Source organism: Mytilus trossulus, chromosome 13, assembly GCF_036588685.1.
Source record: "Mytilus trossulus isolate FHL-02 chromosome 13, PNRI_Mtr1.1.1.hap1, whole genome shotgun sequence".
Taxonomy (NCBI): Eukaryota; Metazoa; Mollusca; class Bivalvia; order Mytilida; family Mytilidae; genus Mytilus; species Mytilus trossulus.
The window spans coordinates 14,874,004-14,892,795 of NC_086385.1; the positions used below are offsets into that span (position 1 = coordinate 14,874,004).

Genomic DNA, 18,792 nt, shown 5'->3' on the forward strand with positions numbered 1-18,792 from the left:
CATTGGCTTTAAAACGAAAAAAAAATGTATGAAAAAAAAGGATTTATCGAACCGAAAGTTTTATAACAAAATGAAGGTATTTTTTGTACAAAAAAAATGCATTTTACAAGTTTTAATATAGTCGAATTTTACAATGTCAGACATTTCAAAATTAATCTTTAAATGATTGTTCACATCATGGTTGATCGTTATACGCCAAAGAATTAGTACATTATTCGCATCATCCATTCAAACGGACAACAACATCTTAACGACTTCTGATTCCTGCCATAAGTCTACTAATTTGTTGCTAAGCTAGCAGCAACTATTTTTGACGAAGGGTAGTGTTCATTTCATGACCTGTTTGAACTGGGGTGTCCTTTGGTGCACTTTACACCCAATAGTGTCCCATATATGCTCGATATGGTTCAAAATATGGGCTACGATAGGTCCAAGGAAGATAAATCGAATTCCATTGGAACAATGGACCTTCCTCAATGACGTTAATTTCCAACTTTGGCAAGCTCTGCATTATATTGGATACGGGCATCTGTGTGTCTGTTCGTAGGCAAAGGTCCTCGAAATGGTATCATCGCACGATAACCAGTAGCGATGAGCCGATCTTGAACAGTTCTTGTTTAAAGGCTCCTGAATGGTCATTATTCTCTTTTTAGGATTGTATTGTTTGCAATGGGTTTCCTTCTGACCAACCTTCATTATGCTTAATTTTCCCTAGCAGATGTTATAGGGGGTCTTTTCGACCTCGGAAGATCTTTAACATCGTTTCTCGCCTGATTTTTATTCTCAAAACGACTTATAGTGGAATGGAGATGACCAACAATACGTGCAATTGTCACAGCGACACACTTGCTTCCCTCATGCTGGATATCTGCCATCTTGCTGCAGTTATGAGTTGTGGATGACCAATTACAAGGTGTAGATAACATAAATTTATAAACTTGATTATTCTAAGTGTTGAAAACAATGAGGATTAAAACATCTGTTTTGCTGTTTACGAGTACAATAGGTGCACGTGTCCAGATAAGAACTGATAGAGTCGATATTTTTTTTTTATTAAACTCAGGTGGTATTTAAATAATGTTTAATTAGTTCTATTTCAACTAATTATTTAACAAAAAAATAAAAAGTATTTTTTTAATTTGGTGTTGCAATACTTTTTCCCAGGTGTGTAGAAAACAACGTCAAATCATAAATTTTAAATATGACATATGTCGTCTGCGGTTGCGCGTATTTTTCATAGCATCAATTGTGAATTGATTCCATGAAAAGAGTGACGTTATCCAATCAAAATGAACGTTACAAACGATGTATAATTCTATATCTAAATAATGGTTCCGAGAAAAAAATACTATTTTGGAACTGTTATCCTTGGTTGAAAAACATATTTTGAAGAACAAAAGAAGCCCTGCATTGTAAAAAAGGGCGATAAACTAATTAACGAGCAACAGACCGAACCCTTTGCTCTAACGACAAAAAACTGATAAAAAACCATATCACTGATGCAGCTTGTAAAAAGGAAACTATTGATATATGAGAAGTTCATGACTAAGCAAATTGTAAAATATTTTCCGTTTTGCCAATTAATTAACCCGAAAATACTTCCTCTTCGTCAACTGTATGTATTGCAATAAGTTGTTGATGACGGCGCATCACATAAAATAATAAAAATTGTTTGAATAAGGTTGATTCTTAAACTTTCTACTTTAATTCGATTTGAAAAAAAATTTCACAATGCATTAAAAAGAAAAAAGAAATAAAATAATTTAAACATCGAAAAATCTTCAACTTGTGACCAAACAACACAAATAATTAACGCACGCGCATTCATAGATTTATGAGTTCCCTTTTCACTAGTTGATTATTTTCTATATTTGAATCATTCAACTAGCTATTGCATAATTAATCATGGTTAAGAAGTAGATGATTTTATTCGGAATACAAAATCTTTTATCTTGTAATTTTCGTTTGTTCAGCATGAAATATTATCAAGATGCTTGAATTCTCTAAAACTGATGTTATCAAAAAATGGAAAACAAAACGTTTTGTAATTTATTGCGTCCGAAGCTCTTTTATGGATTTACCTTCACCAGGAACACTCAAAGCCAAACATTTGAAATCCGAACATGTATAAGTACCGAAAATCGTTGAAGAGCTATATGTCAAATATACCCAAAATTAATAGCCAAATTCGTCTTAAGCCAACTTTGCCTGAGGGAGTTGAAACCTTAGTTTCATAATAATTTCAAAATTTATAAACAGACAATTTCAGTAAAGTTTGTTTAATCATGTCAGTACCAAAGGACTGAATACTGAGCTGATGATACCCTCAAAATGCTTGAATTCTCTGAAACTGATAGTATCAAAATGCTTGATTTTTTTTATTGACAACATACTTGTTACGTTCGGAAGACGTGTTTTTCAGCAGATTATCGGCATTGCTATGGAAACAAATTGTGTCCCTCTACATGACGACTTGTTTCTTTATTATTATGAGGCTGACTTTATACAGAAAATTTTCAGGAAGAAAGATTAGAAGTTAGCAATATCCTTTAACTCTTCTTTCCGCCTTATGGATGAAAAAAATAATTAAAAATTTGGTGACTATGTGCAACGCATCTATCCCAATGAGCTAGAAATAAAGGATACTATATATACAGTTAAGTCGGCCTCATATCTTGACTTACATCTAGAAATTGACAATGAGGGTCGGTTGAAAACAAAAATTTACGACAAAAGAGATGATTTAAGCTTTCCAATTGTGAACTTTCCATTTCTAAGTAGCAACATTCCAGTAGCACCAGCATACGGGGTATGTATCTCCCAATTGAAACGATATTCCCGTGCTTGCAATTCCTATCATGATGTTCTTAATAGAGGGTTGCGGCTAACAAGAAGCTATTAAACCAAGAGTTCCAAATGCTGAAGTTGAAATCATCCCTTCGTAAATTTTACGGACGCCAAAACCAGTTGGTTGACCGTTATGGAATAACCTTTTTACAAATGATATCGGATATGTTCCTTACACCGTAACTACAATCCCTTTCCCTTTCATGAATGTGACCTATTGAATAAAGACTATTTACCGGATTTTTTTATCACATAAGCAACACGAAGGCTGCCACATGTGGAGCAGGATCTGCTTACCCTTCCAGAGCACCCGAGATCACCCCTAGTTTTTTGTGGGGTGCGTGTTGTTTATTCTTTAGTGTTCTATGTTGTGTCATGTGTACTGTTGTTTGTTTGTTTGTCTTTTTCATTTTTAGCCATGGCGTTGTCAGTTTGTTTTTTATTCATTAGTTTGACTGTCCCTTTGGTATCTTTCGTCCCTCTTTTTTAATATAAAACAGAAGATGTGGTATGATTGCCAGTAACGACTAACATAAAGTTTATATGCACAGATGTCACCGGTTTTAATTATTTTTACTTTATGACTGTTTTTTTTTTGGATTCCGTATAACTTACATTATTATACATGATAATGTCACAGAGGATGTAATCAGTTAGAACCGTAAAACGTCATGTTCACTTCTTGCTAAATGTGCACGAGTTTTGGCGGATCAAATATTTGTGCACTATAGAGGCAATCATTGGACCCGTGTAAGCGGAATCAAACACGGACACGTATTTGACAGTAATGATTTCCACGTTTAATTATATTTGATTTAAATACAAGTTCAAGCGAAAAATTTGCGTTCGTGGAATATAGAAAAAGTTCCAAATGTCTTAAAAGTAATTTGTTTTGTTAATCAATCAAACATGTATGAAGTTTTCTTTATTATCATCTATAGACTTTTATAGGTAACATTTTCTTACAATGAGTACGCAGCTATCGTCTATATGTAGAACATTGTCAGTGGATTTCTTATATTTTGAATACACTGTTGATGACATTTCATTAAATTTAATACTTTAACCGACAGAAAGGGGGGGATTGAAGATAAATGTATAAAAGATAAGTTCATGTTTGATTTTATAGCAAAATATTGCAGATATCATCAATAGGGGATGAACAAAGTAGCATTCAAGTGTTGGTCAGTGTCAGATAATAAATAGGATTTTTTTTGCGCGAAACATTCGGCATGTTCAGCCTGTCTAAATTCAGGAGCCTGTCATTCATTGGTTGCTGTTTGTTGCTGCATATTACATTTGTGTTTTGTTCATTGTTTTTTTTTATATGCATCAGACAGTTATAGATATAGGAAGATGTGTTATAGTTTGAATTGTTTAAGGAAGCTGGCTTGTCATGTTTTGGTATTCTGGTCAGATTTTCTGAATCCTCTGGATTTATCCATTTGAATGTATTAACAAATTTAGCCCGGTGACCCCCATTTTTCTTTTTATAATTCTTTCACATGTATAATGATAAGCTGTCTGAAAAAGTGTTTTAAAATTTTAATTACTTTTTAATAGTTTTTGAGGACTTTAACTTGTCAATGATAAAGCTATGAAAAGTCAAGAGAGAACCTTCCCGCCATAATTTCAATGGCTAATATATCGAAAACGAGCACGGTGACGTATATATTTTTTGTGCTCTTCGGATTCCTTTATTAATCCTCTATCAATAAAAACTAGTGTTTTGAAAAGTTAATAACTTTGAAACTGAGAAGCGAACTCCCTTAACATTTGCCACTTTAAAGCTTTGTAAAGCTAAATATGCAATATGAATGTTTCTCACTGTTACATGTCGTATGTAATCTAAATCAATATTTGTTATCATCAATGTTATTTTGGTCTTTGTTTGGGAGTTGTCTCATTTGAAGTCGTACCACATCTGCTTGTTTTGCAATCATCTGAATGTCATTAGTTATCGCATTTAAAAAAGTAACATTTACGTGTCGGTTAAAATTGAAAAATATTAGTGATTTTTCGTTTTATGTATTTAAGTTTTTGTTGAAAAGGCGAGATCAAAATGTTCCAAGAAACAATAAAAATTCATAAATTCAAAGAAAGTAACAACTTCATGGAGACGAAAGGAAATAAAATTGAATAAAACATAAGAACTTTACAACTGGGACCGATCTCAAGTTTTCGGGCTAGGTGACTGATCATGCTCTCCTAATGCCATCCAGAATTTTACTCATAAACATATGTTGCATTAACAAGTCTCTTGTAGGTATCATGAAATAGTTGATTTGGAGTTAAGTCATCTCTGAATCATATCTATATCTTACATTTCCTGATTAAAAATGTTGATACAGTTCCAATATCTAGGTAGTTTCGTTTGATATTTTTTTCTTAAGAGAACAAAAATGTAGTATATTTTATTGAAACACTTCAACGAACTGCACTACGGAGATTATGTCAGGTATTCACAGGATCAGACCACATACTTGGTTCGTGCAATTTTATCTTTACCTCCTTTAAGACGTAAATGTTTCATCATCTAGGAAGGATATTGCTGTGATTATTATTGTATGCATTTAAAGTGAAATTCTGGCTGACCGACGAGTTTTGACATCAAGTCAAAAGGAACTGAGACCAACTTCAGAGAAGTTTTGAAATGTGAATGAAACCAAAGTTATTTAATAACTGCTTCATACTTGAACAGTTCCCTTTTTACTTTTAATTTCAATATTTACAACACTGTGACTGTGACATTTGAACTTATTAGTTCTGTTTGGTTTGTTCACACATCGTTGTCAATATAATTGAATTAAATGCGACTATCAAACAAGGGAAAATTTAACTAATTCTGAAACGTTAACCAAAAATGCAGCTAAGGTTATCTATAATAATTCCTCAACAATAAACTGAAGTTTTTCAAGCAAATCATTATTTTGTATAAAACTGATTAAAAGATAAGACCATATCAGTGATGATTCATAAACCAGAATTGATGATTAGTGGTCCTGCATACTGATTCTGCATTGGTAATTTGCGTCATCATTTTCAATAGGCTAGCTTATACGATGACAATATATATAATATCATACCTACCTACTTCGACACTATATATTTCGATTTCGACTAGTCTTTGCTCTTATCCCTCAATGCTAGGTGATTAACGTAAGCAGCATTTCCCAATTTCATAGTCATTAGTTTGAATCGTCCGGGTCAGAACGCAGATCTTTAGGTGAAGACACTTCCACAAGACAACCGAGGCGGAGTTTATCTCATAAGCTTAACGCTTGGTGGAAAAATGATCAATCAAACTGCACAAAACATTCGCAAATAAACTACAACAGACATATGCGATAATACCTGTTTTATTTTTCGTAACGTTAATGCTTACCTGTATTGTGTTTTTACTTCTTTTCTTACTTGAGGTGATAAGTCAATGACCGTAGCATATTTTGAATGAAGCACTGAGGTTCCTTTCATCGAATCACAATAAAGGCATTGTTTTTTTTTCAAATCTTTATACTAAGACCACTGATATCAACAAAACATGTTTTGAGAGGGAGTAAAAAACGTCCCTTATTGTAACTGGTCAATAAATCCAACCAAATAGTTCAAGCTGAAAATAATGACAAAGAAGAAATGTCCGATACGATTATTTTCAGTTTGATGACTCGAACTTGCAGCAAGTAGTTTCCACTTCACTCGATCCTGACCAACCCCTGTGACGTGCTAATAAGGAAAGCATTTCGATTCAAATATATATATATTAAAAATGAAGATGTGGTATGATAACCTATGCGACATATGTTTACAAGAAGCAAAATGTCTCAGAAATTAACACATATAGATCACCATACTGCCTTTAACAATAAGCAACGCCAATATCGCATTGTCAGTAATTCAAAGTTCCAAAATGACATATCTAAAATCTTTTACGTAAGTGCAATATATAGACAATAAGGCACTATGCCTTGACTTGACATATCAACGATATCAGGATGAGGCTTGGAAATGGGGAAATGCGAAGCTATGCCGAGTTATGCCGGGCCGAATCCTTATATCGTTGATATGTCAAGTCAAGGCACTATTATTGTCTTTATACTGCAATCTAAAAAAACAACATTTTTAACTGTTGTTTAATGTGCTAATGTTGTTTATTTGATTTAAATAGTGGGACAATCCCCCCTTTATAAGGCCTCATATCATTCAAGCGGAGAAATATACAACACGATGAAATTTACATTAATTACCTGTTGAAACTCGCAATCGATCGATGGTGAACGAATTTGTTTGAATATAAAATAAAAAATCAGCAATAAGCATAAAACAGATTGATTTATAGGTTGCAAACAAAAAATATTAACAAGTTAAATATGTTTTTCTAAAAATTGTAAAAGAAACAAGTTTAAGTCGTTTCACTCGTCGTTGTATAAATTAAAAACAAGAAAAGGTTGAAAAGGTCGTATGAATAATTAAATATATTTTCGGCAACTGCGATTTGAATATTCATAAGGAAAAGTGATATCGGGTCAGTGACTGTATATGACATAGAAATATACAGTCAACGCATTTTGACTGCTCAAATAGAACGAGTGCAGTATAAAAAGATTTAACTTCTTTCATCCAGCTATTAAATTTGATAAGTGAGGTACCAAATAGAAAGAAGAAAGATTAATCTTTCAAATAGTGATAATTTCATTATGACATACTTATTACATGATTCATTTTTATGTAATTTGTTGCTATATTGGGATGTCCACACTTGAATTAATTAGTTTCTTTGTTATTCATAGCATCCTAAAATATTTGTGATTTTGATCTCTAAAATGGTCCTATTGTATTTTATTCTCTCATAATCGTTCAATGACGTTTACACCATTAATTCATAATAGATCACTATATCTAATTTGAAGAAGTTTAATTACAAAAATGTACACATTTCATTTAATTTTTCAATATGGAATTTATTCATTTAGTTCATAAATTATATAGCTTGGTTTTTTTGTAACATCAAGTTAGTTATGCATGTACACAAAATGATCATTTGGTCAGTCTAGATGGTCCTGATTGGAAATTTCTAGAATTATAATTCTATACAATGACAATATAGGGTTTTACACATAGTAGATTTTTTGGATTTTTTACTTTTGCAGTTTGAAAAAGAAATACATAATTTGATTTTTCTTTTCAAAAGAGTTCATATTTATTCATTCTCTTCAATAAGTTCTAGTACAAAAATCGGAAACATTGTTTTTTTTCTTATTACTTTTGTTATCTATATCTGTGCATTTATATTTTGATTCCCGCTTCATTTCCTAATTTTTTTTTGTTGGTTTTTTTCTTCTGGCAGCTCAAATATAGAAGTGTATTTAAATCGGAGTTCATTATCTTACTCTGTTAATTAATCTCTGATCCACTTCTTTTTCAAATCTTTTTTTTTTCGGGTAATGATCAATGGTCATGATGCTATGAAATGATTCTAGATACAAATTACTGTCCAGGTGATCTTATTTTGAATCAGTCTAACACATGTATTTGTTTATAAAACTAATTATAATCAACACTCCAGAACAGTGCATGATATGTAAATATATTTCTTCTGTGGTTTTGTAGTACAAATGTAATAAGAAGTGACAAACACTGCTTAAAATAACATTTCCATAAAATTAAGTTGTTTTTGTATTGGGCTACTTCAAACGAGAAAACTGACGGTAAAATTTATTAGTGAGACCATTTTGAACTCAGTGTACTGAAGCATTGAAAATGTGATATTATATTATTTTTGTGCTTATTCAATAAATTAAAAGTTTGTATATATATAGACAATGAAAGATAAAATAATATATGTTACACAGCAAAAAACTACAGCCATTGAATAACAGGGCTATATTTATGACAGGCACATACAGCATTCGGCAATTTTTAACTAGTAAAAGTAAATTAAACAAGAAATTACATTTAACAATATCCTTTTCAGAAATGTGTTTGTATTATGCTAGACAAAACGACCAAGATTGAATGCATCATACTGATTTGAGCTGGATTTATTATACCTCGGAGAAAGAATTCAATACGCCAGCTCAATTGGTTTTTTTTTTGTATATGTAACTAGAACGTTTATGTATCCGGTTTAAAAAAAAGGAACAACAAATATTTGAATGGTGTTCATTTTCCCAGTCAACTAAAACTGAATGAATCAGTGAAAATGAAATCAAACACTGAAATACCAACAGATTATAGTTGTCAATGTCATTATCTTTTTTTGTCTCTTGTGGACAGTTATCTCATGGGCAATCATACCACATTTTTTTTTATAGTTATAACTTACGAAATTTTGCGTACACACTTTTTATATCTGATTTTTTTTATGAGCTTGTTTTATCTGAATATCTCTTATTAGTTATGAAAGGTACCAGGGTTATAAATTTAATAAGGCAGAGGCGCACTTCGTCTTCATAAGACTCATCAGTGACGCTCATATAAAAAAAATTATAAAGCCTAACAAGTACAAAGTAAAAGAGCATTAAGGAACCTACTTTCAAAAAAAGTTGCGCCTAATAAGACTAAGGTAATCTATGACTTGGATAAGAATATCCTTAATTTTTCGAAACATTCAAAGCTATGTTATTTATTATTATTATTATTATTATACAGTATTTATAATAGCGCATTATATAATATCAAAAATTACCCTAAGCGCGTTACAACATATTCATACAGATATACAAGTATTAAACAATAAAATATGAAAGCCCATGTTATGAGATCCTAAAAACAAACATATCTAAAATAAATGGCATATAAAACTATACTATTAGGTTTACTGATCAACAATCAAATTTAAAATAAAGGAGACATTGAACCCGTATGAATAAAAATAAGTTAAAAATATTTGCTTAAAAATTAAAAAAAACAAAATTATATATTTGCTTAAAAAAATAAATAATATATTAGCTTAAAAAATTCAGAAAATATTTGCTTACAAAAATCAAAAATAAAGTATTTGCTTAAAACTTTCAAAATTACAGTGATATAAAATATTTTAAAACTATGAAAAAGCATGTTTGAATAAATGAGTTTTCAGGTGTTTCTTAAAAGCGTTAACAGGAAATTTATAAATATGACCATATGATTGATAATTATACCAACACCAAAGTATCACAACGAAAGTTTAAGCTATACCTTTTATTTCCTTTAATTTTGGAATGATCCAGTTTTGTGAAGATAATTTTCATGCATTCATCTATGATCTTTTTAGCCTATGTTCAGACTGTTAAACAGTTGGAACTTGCCTGTGCAAACCACGAACGCATTAAACAGTTCGCAAATAAAAACCAATGAATACACAGGATGAAACGCAAGCAACAAATCTGAACAGTACTAAATTTAAAATAGAAACGTTTCTGAAATATGTCAAGATGAAAACAAATCGTTTTAGACTGACTTTCATTCAGTTTTACACTCATTTTAAATACTCCAATGATATATATTTTTTTTCAAATTAAACGTAAAAGAAACAGTAATTCGGAAATTCAGGTACCAATGTATTTACACTGTATCATAGTATTTTCAACATCATATTTATTTGAAACCTAATCATAAAACTTTAATAACTTAAAACACAAGTACGTTATTGTTTGCAGGACAATACATTGACTGTTAAATATTTGGTTTTAAATTATAATGTTGTTTATAACTGTAAGACCACATCCACACAAAATTATAATTCTTTTCTAATACTATCTATTCTCTTACTTGAAAGTTTACACAAGGAAGATGTTGATATGAATAAAAAGGATCACAATGGAAAAACTGCATTACATTTCGCTGCGAGCGCAAAGAAGACAGAAGCAGTGAAGTTTCTGGTTTATGATGCGAACGTTGACAGTTTAATACCAGACAGGTATGCAGTTCTGTTTAATGAATAAATGTATAGAGAGCTGCAAAAGTACACAAAATTGGTATACGACTTTCTTATATATTGGTAACTTTATATGTTCCTTCTAAACTTAAATTTTCTTTGGTACTCATTACTGTTTTTTTCTGATATCCGTCATTCGTCTGAATTAATAATTAACAATACTATTGGTATAAACAGACAGATAGTACTGTTCTATTATTATAAAATGAGTATAAGAATTGTAAATGCGTTTCACTTTAATGAAAATTTCGAGTAATTACTTCTGACATATAACAAAACATGTACTACAGATTCCAAGAGAGAAAAAAAGCATTTAACAACTTCATGACACTCAATATATTTAAATGGTTATGTTTTCAGATGATTATATGTGATCCGAAACTATTTTTGAAGGTTTTGTACTCTTTTAGAAACATGCTGTAATATCTGTTTTTAAAGTATCAATTTTGATAACGGATCGTCGCCTTCGTGAGAATGATTGTTAACTATAACTAAGTTGTTTCGTGGTATATATTTAACGTTTATTTTAGGTATAATCGGTTTCCAATGGATGAAGAAATGAACGAGGGAACCAAAAGCATTATAACAAAATATCAGAATGCTCCCAAAGAAAATAAAATGGAGGTAAATTGTAAAAATACTTACATATATATTTGTTTTGAGTTGATGTAAGTTATGGTATCAGATTCAAAAATGATTGTATACTTAAACAGTCTATGTTAAATTATTTCAATGTGCTAATAACCTCATAGCAATACCGACGTAACTACGCGATTAACCAAAATCATCACATTAACTGTTCCACATGCTTCAACAAAAAACAAATGTTTGAGAAGAAAACATAGTTGTGCTGCTACTATTGGTTTTTGCTAGAATGTAGTTTACAAACCATTCCTTATTCTAAATTTGAGATTGAAATGATTACATAATAGTCGTTTATAAATGATACTCAATGAAAGAAGTATCACATATGGGTTATATATATAAAAAAAAGACAAAGTACGACATTAAACTCTATTAACGTATACGTACAACATACTCAATAAGTTATAAATGTCAGGAGTGAAAGCAATGTTATAAGTTTGATATGTTAAATAAAAATTTGATCAGCACATATACCTCAGCTTTTTTAATAGTGAAAAAATTGCAGAGGCTAGTGCAGAAATCATCTGAGTGAATTTGAATTCTTCAACATGAACAAAACCTGTTGATTATCTTGGTTTGCAATAATAATTATCATTTAATTAATGTATAAACTACACTATAAAAACTATTATTACCACCATACTTATATTTTGTCGTGTTGAAGATATCCTGTACACGACAGTATCTGGGGTAGCCTGTCAAAGAACGAAATTGAGAAAATCGTGACATGAACTGTTATGTTATGATTTCCATATAATGCTATGCATAGCTAACAAGATTAAGAAAGAGGATAACCCCTAGTTATATTTTTGCAAATTATATCGACATCATAACATTTTAAAATTATTCGTTAGTTCACATACTCACGATTTTTCTAAATTTCGTCCTTTGACAGGGTACCCAAAGATACCGTCGTGTACAGGATATCTTCAACACGACAAAATATAATTAGCTATATATAGTGTTGTCGCTACAATTTACACGGGTCAATGTTAACTTTGCAATTTCCTTCAATCCAGATTATTTGTAACCTTAGTTTGTAAAGGCTTTTATTCTATTTATTTTTTGCAGAAAACTAAAATCCACGAATGAAAAAATCCACGAACATGTTAATATTGCACAAATCACGAAAATTGATACCAACGAATTAAAGTTCTTTCATAGTATTTATTAGGTCATTAACAATGGTAGTTGTCACTAATTATATTTCTTATATTTTGTTGTTGTATGGTTGATTTATATGCAGCTAGCTAACCTTGTTAATTGTTATTTTCTTCGGAGGAATTTGTTTGGTTTCTGTTTTCTAACACTTTAATTTTTTTTTGATCAAATGTTCGTTCCATTACTGTAAGCTAACAGAAGGGAGGTATGAACTGATAGTCTGGGAAAAGTACGATCATAAACATTATAACCGTAAAAACCAGCATTAAACTGGTAAAGAATGTTTTACTTACTGGCCGAATTTTGTCCATATGTAGATTCTTTTCCCCTATGTAGCATGTTATGCTGATGTGGCATACAGCTGTCAACAATAAATCAATCAATACATTTTTATATATGTCTGTTACAAATTAGAATCAAGTCGATATTTGATTTTTTTCTTGTTTGTATCGTTATTTTTCTCAAAGGATTGATGCTATCGTTTTACCTTCGGACTATATATAGCCGATCACACGATTAAGACTTTTCTCATTCTTGAAGACCGGACAGTTGCCAATGATAGCTGCTTCTTCAGCTTCATATCTTTGTACAAATAAAAGTATTATATGAAATTAATAGTTTCAATGTTGCATGTAAATGAGGTATGGTTAGATGAGTTCAACCACTAGAACTGAACCTTGTTCACTGATCAATGAAATGATGTCGGTGTTAGGTGAACCATATATGACTGATATGTAGACCTTTCAAGGATAGTATACATGTATATCAATAACATCACGAATAAAAGCTATATATTTTTTATAGCAGTCAGTTAATAAAAAAATGAGGTCACGTAAAATTTTTATAGGACAGACGGGAAACCATTTTAGGTTGAAACAAGCCAGGAATATTGTATCAATTGGAATATATATACCATGTATGCAGGCAGTGTTGGAATGTTGCTACAAACAAATGAAAAGTTCACAATTGGGAAGCTGAAATCATCTCTTATGTCGTAAAATTTTGTTGCAATCGACCTTCATTGTCAAATTTTAAATGTAAGTTAAAATATGAGGAAGGCTTACTTGTATCTGTTGGTTGTATCCTTTATCTCTAGTTCGATGGAAGAGATGCGTTCAACATAATCACCATATTTTGAAATATTGAGTGATTGGGCAGGCAATTTATCTATTTTGTGTCAATTTGATGTTGATAAATTTAATTTCAGTTAATTATAAGCACATGTATGCACAATAAAGCACATAGTTGTGTAAGATGGAGTATTAATCTGTTTCTAATTGTTATTGTGTTTTCATAACTTTTAAGAACAACTCTCCCTTTTTTCACCGTTTGCAGTCTTTCTTATTTCTTCAGAAATTAAAATATGTTCAGAACCACTGTAAATTAATATCACGTTATTTTTTTAAATAAGTACAATTGTATGTGCTTCCACACTCACCAATAGAAAACTGGATGTTTTCCCAAGAAAACCTTCTATGAAAAAACCATTAGATTTTGGTAGGGACACTTATATATGTTGAATAAATATAGTAATTCTCATCGTATAAGAACAAATGTCAATCTCGGCAACAGAAATATCAAATTAGTCCGAAATATGGAAATATTCGATTTTCGGATATAAACGCGAGTATGTCATGAATGTAGGAGCGATTAATTGTCTATACGTGACTCAGCGTTTTTCGTGGGTTTTTAGTTTTGACATTTGACCTTTTATTCCGTTAACCTAAATCGATAAAATGTTTAAACTTGGCACCATACTTATATTCATAGCACTTGAAGTAAAATATACCATAGCTACAATTGGTACTCCAATAAATACTTATTGTTCACCACTACTAATCAATTTTCTGCTATATTGAAATGAAGTTAATACAATACAATACCTTCGCAAAGAATAATTAGGCATAACAACTGGCTTCGTACTAAACTTTTGTATACATGAATAATATTATGTCACCCAGTAACTACTATGAGTGCTATAATCCCATATATTCCAGTATATTGGATATTCTAGTTGTCATCTTAAATACCAATAATAAAATCTTGACAATTCTCTCCATATGGATACAGAATTTAGACTACACAATTAGACAAACGTTAAGATGTTAAAATTTACACTGTTTTTTAGGAAAAAAAACCCTTCTGTTCCCTTTGAGATTGCTAAATATATCTAATGCATACACACTTTTTTAAAGTATGTCCACATCGCAATGTCTATTTTATCATGTCATTATTGTGTTTACATGGTATCCTATCTGTACATATGTAATGTACCTTTGTATGTATACGTTCATTTCGTATACATTACAATGTTAACAATATCATGTCAAGGTCGTGTTCATATTGTATATCTAGTTTATTTTTTGTTTACGTCTTTCATATCGTTTATATCACAATGTTAACAATCTTGTTTCAACATCGTGTTGTATATCTAGTCAATATATTTGTATTCACATCTTTCACAGCGTAGTATGTGGTTGACGATATCGTTTTTACATCGTTCATATCGTTGACATAATATAAAGTATTGTAACTTTGTAAGTCAATGTCTCTTTACAGCTTGCACATCGTATACATCGTTATATGAGCAAGATCGTAACAACATCATTTTTATATAGAATTACTTAAACCAGAAAATATTATTTCAAGAGTTTAACAGGAATGAGGACAGGTTAACTTTGATTGGCATGAAATATAGGACACAACTTTATCATCATTCAGGATAAATAAGTAAATACATATTTATGTCGCATCTTTTATATTTAAAGAGCCTTTTTGTTTCTTAATATTTGCATGTGTAATACGAATAAGGCAATATTATTGAAGTGTATTGATCAATATTCTATGTTGATTTTGTGAGAACTTGAATTCTCCCCGATTCTTGTTCTTCCCAAATTCATTTCAAACAGACATATTTTTTTACACCTTCAATCTCATTTAAGTGACACTTAGTGGTAATCAGTTGATTAGTCGTGGTCATAAATAAGTGTAATGTATGTAAACGAATATTTTTAACAAAAATGAGCTTAGCAGAAATGCTGACTGCTATTATTGAATTTATGAAAATTTGATGTGTTCTGTAAAAGTTTATCTAAAATAAATCAATATGAAGGCAACTGATAAAAATATTTTGTCTTATTTTTTTCAGTTAAAAATGTCAGCACAAGAAGATGCATTTGTGCTTGTTATGAAGGCATCTTTCAAAGGAATACTGCACAAACAAACGGATCCTCGGTAAATATACCAACATTTTTTTTCTTTTAAAACTTGTATCTTATTGATAATAATGCCGTATTGAGTTATGTGTATTACGTATCTATAATACCAAAATTACGAGGTCCAATTTGTCAGCCGTCATCACGTAAAAACGACGAATCTCAAATTCAACTTTATATATAACTAATATAGTATAAAGGTGTAGATTAAAAATTACACCACGCCGGGCCCTTTAATTGTTTTCCACGTAATTGATATTGCCAATAATTCAGAAGTTCCGGGTCGAGTCCGATACCGATACCAATAGTATATTTACCTGTTACCTATTACCATTATTGTACGTTTTGCATCTAACGGGTGCACCACCAAACGTTGTATTTAGGAATAACATGCTATATACACGGATCAGAATCACAGGGTTGACGCTACTAAATTGTCAAATTGTTACCTATTGTAGTATTATAATCAGTAAGACTTTATAAGATAACAATATGAATACTACAAATCTGGACTAAAATTAAGGTACAGTTTTCAATTTATTAGTGGGCAAGAACAGCGAATCAAAGAATTGAACTATTTTTATAACGCTGTTGATTAAAAAATACTCCATTCCAGGACCTTTCGTTTTCCAAATAAGTAATATTACCAATAGTTCCAGTTCGACGGGTTCAGACAGAAAGATTTGAAATCAGAGAAAAACTGTGTATCTTATAATCGGCATGACTTTATCAGATGACAATGCTCATACTAAAATAAGGCTTGCGCATAGTTATATAATTTAATTTAGTCACGGACCCGTGATATCACGGATGTGTTCTAGTACATACTATCTTTCCATAGTATTTTATATAAAGTTTCTCTAGAAGTTCATTTAATTTATGATGTGAAAGAACATAGGATTGCACAAGGCATGCAAATTAGAAATCACGCCGAGCAGAAAGGTATTACAAGAATAGTCCGTCCGAACTTGTTGTATATGCATGTAGTATTTTTAAACAAAAACCTTTTTATATGTTACATTAAACAATAGAAAGCAAATTCAATATATTCATCTTGTGTTTTGTCGTATAAAAAACAAACACAACTCAAACATGTTAACTCGTATTTTCGGTCATTCCCACTATCGATATCACTCTTCTTAGCTATAACTTAAATTACAAATCACGGCTTGATGATGTCAAATACGAAGACCCCGCCTTAACAAAGGAGTAGGTCCGGTAAGGGCCGTTTTCGGCCTCAAATTTCAAGTTCATCTGACGAAAGATTTTGGACACTTTTTTTAACACTTAAATGTCTATTTCAATTGATTCATTTTTTTGTGTGAAAGATTTAAACTGATTCACTCATTAAAACGCTCCGATTCTAGCTTAAATATGAAAAATCTATCCAATATGCCAAACACTGTCACTTTTCAGATGGTTTTTGTCAAAAATGAAAGTGGCCGCATCCGTGTTCATCATCGGTCTTTATGTATGTTATGTATTATCATCAAACACAACTTATATTTCAATATAAAGAATGAACACGAATGCGCCCATTTTCATTTATGACGGAAACTGTCTAAAACTTAACAAAAATGCTGAAATTTTGAAGATTTCAGTAATTTAGCATGATTTACTGATGCAAGTACCCAACAATTGTGTATAGTAATGCCAAAAACAGCCAATATTTATGTAGCAGAGGCATTTTACTTTTCAAGAAATGACTAAACGTTTACATTTAAACAATTTTGTAAAACTGCTATATTTTTGGGCCAAAAAGGGGTCTTATTGAACCTACTCCTTTGATCCGGTCTTTATGTCGTCATAATGTTTTAATTGACGTTGATAAGATTAAAATGAATTTAAGAAATTATCTTCAGATTTGCTAGTGAACAATGCAAACACGTCCATAGATGAAAAACAGCCCAAACGATTATCATTATTCTATGTTACTTGACACAATAGGAAGGCCTTTAACTCGTTCAATACTTATTAGATATTTTTGGTTCTCAATACTCTTCAATTTCGTACGTTATTTGGCCTTTTTACAATTTTTATACGACCGCAAAAATTGCATTTTTTTTTGGTCGTATATTGGTATCACGTTGGCGTCGTCGTCGTCGTCGTCCGAAGACTTTTAGTTTTAACTTTAGTAAAAAAATAGAAATCTATGAAATTATAACACGAGGTTTATGACCACAAAAGGAAGGTTGGGATTGATTTTGGGAGTTTTGGTCCCAACATTTTAGGAATAAGGGTCCAAAAAGGGCCCAATTAAGCATTTTCTTAGTTTTCGCACTATAACTTTAGTTTAAGTAAAAAGAAATATATGAAATTTTGACACAAGGTTAACGATCACAAAAGGAAGGTTGGGATTGATTTTGTGAGTTTTGGTTCTAACAGATTAGGAATTAGGGGCCAAAAAAGGCCCATATTAGCATTATTCTTGGTTTTCGCACAAGAACTTTAGTATAAGTAAATAGAAATCAATGAAATTTAAACACAAGGTTTATGACCATTAAAGAAAGGTTGGGATTGATTTAAAGGAGTTTTGGTCCCAACAATTTAGGAATAAGGGGCCAAAGGGGCCGAAATTAAACTTTTATTTGATTTCATAAAAAAATTGAATAATTGGGGTTATTTGATATGCCGAATCTAACTGTGTGTATAGATTCTTCATTTTTGATCCCGTTTTCAAAGTGGTTTACATTAAGGTCCAAAGGGTCCAAAATGAAACTTAGTTTGATTTTAACAAAAACTGATTCCTTGGGGTTCTTTGATATGCTGAATCTAAATATGTACTTAGATTTTTGATTTTTGGCCAAGTTTTCAAGCTGGTCCAAATCGGGGTCCAAAATTGAACTTGTTTGATTTCATCAAAAATAGAATAATTGGGGTTCTTTGGTATGCCAAATCGAACTGTGTATGTAGATTCTTAATTTTTGATTCCATTTTCTAATTGGTCTACATTAAAGTCCAAAGGGTTCAAAATTAAACTTAGTTTGATTTTAACAAAAATTGAATTCT

The 18,792-nt window shown here is 31.0% G+C and overlaps 1 protein-coding gene across 1 annotated transcript in view; it reads left to right on the plus strand.

Annotated features, from left to right (window-relative positions):
* LOC134694113 (serine/threonine-protein phosphatase 6 regulatory ankyrin repeat subunit C-like) overlaps window positions 1-18,792 on the plus strand; it is a 51,394-nt gene that overhangs the window by 17,329 nt on the left and 15,273 nt on the right. The window contains exons 2-4 of the mRNA XM_063555109.1: window positions 10,604-10,744; window positions 11,293-11,386; window positions 15,717-15,802. Coding sequence (XP_063411179.1) covers window positions 10,604-10,744; window positions 11,293-11,386; window positions 15,717-15,802 — 321 coding nt within the window. The remainder of the gene's footprint in view (window positions 1-10,603; window positions 10,745-11,292; window positions 11,387-15,716; window positions 15,803-18,792) is intronic.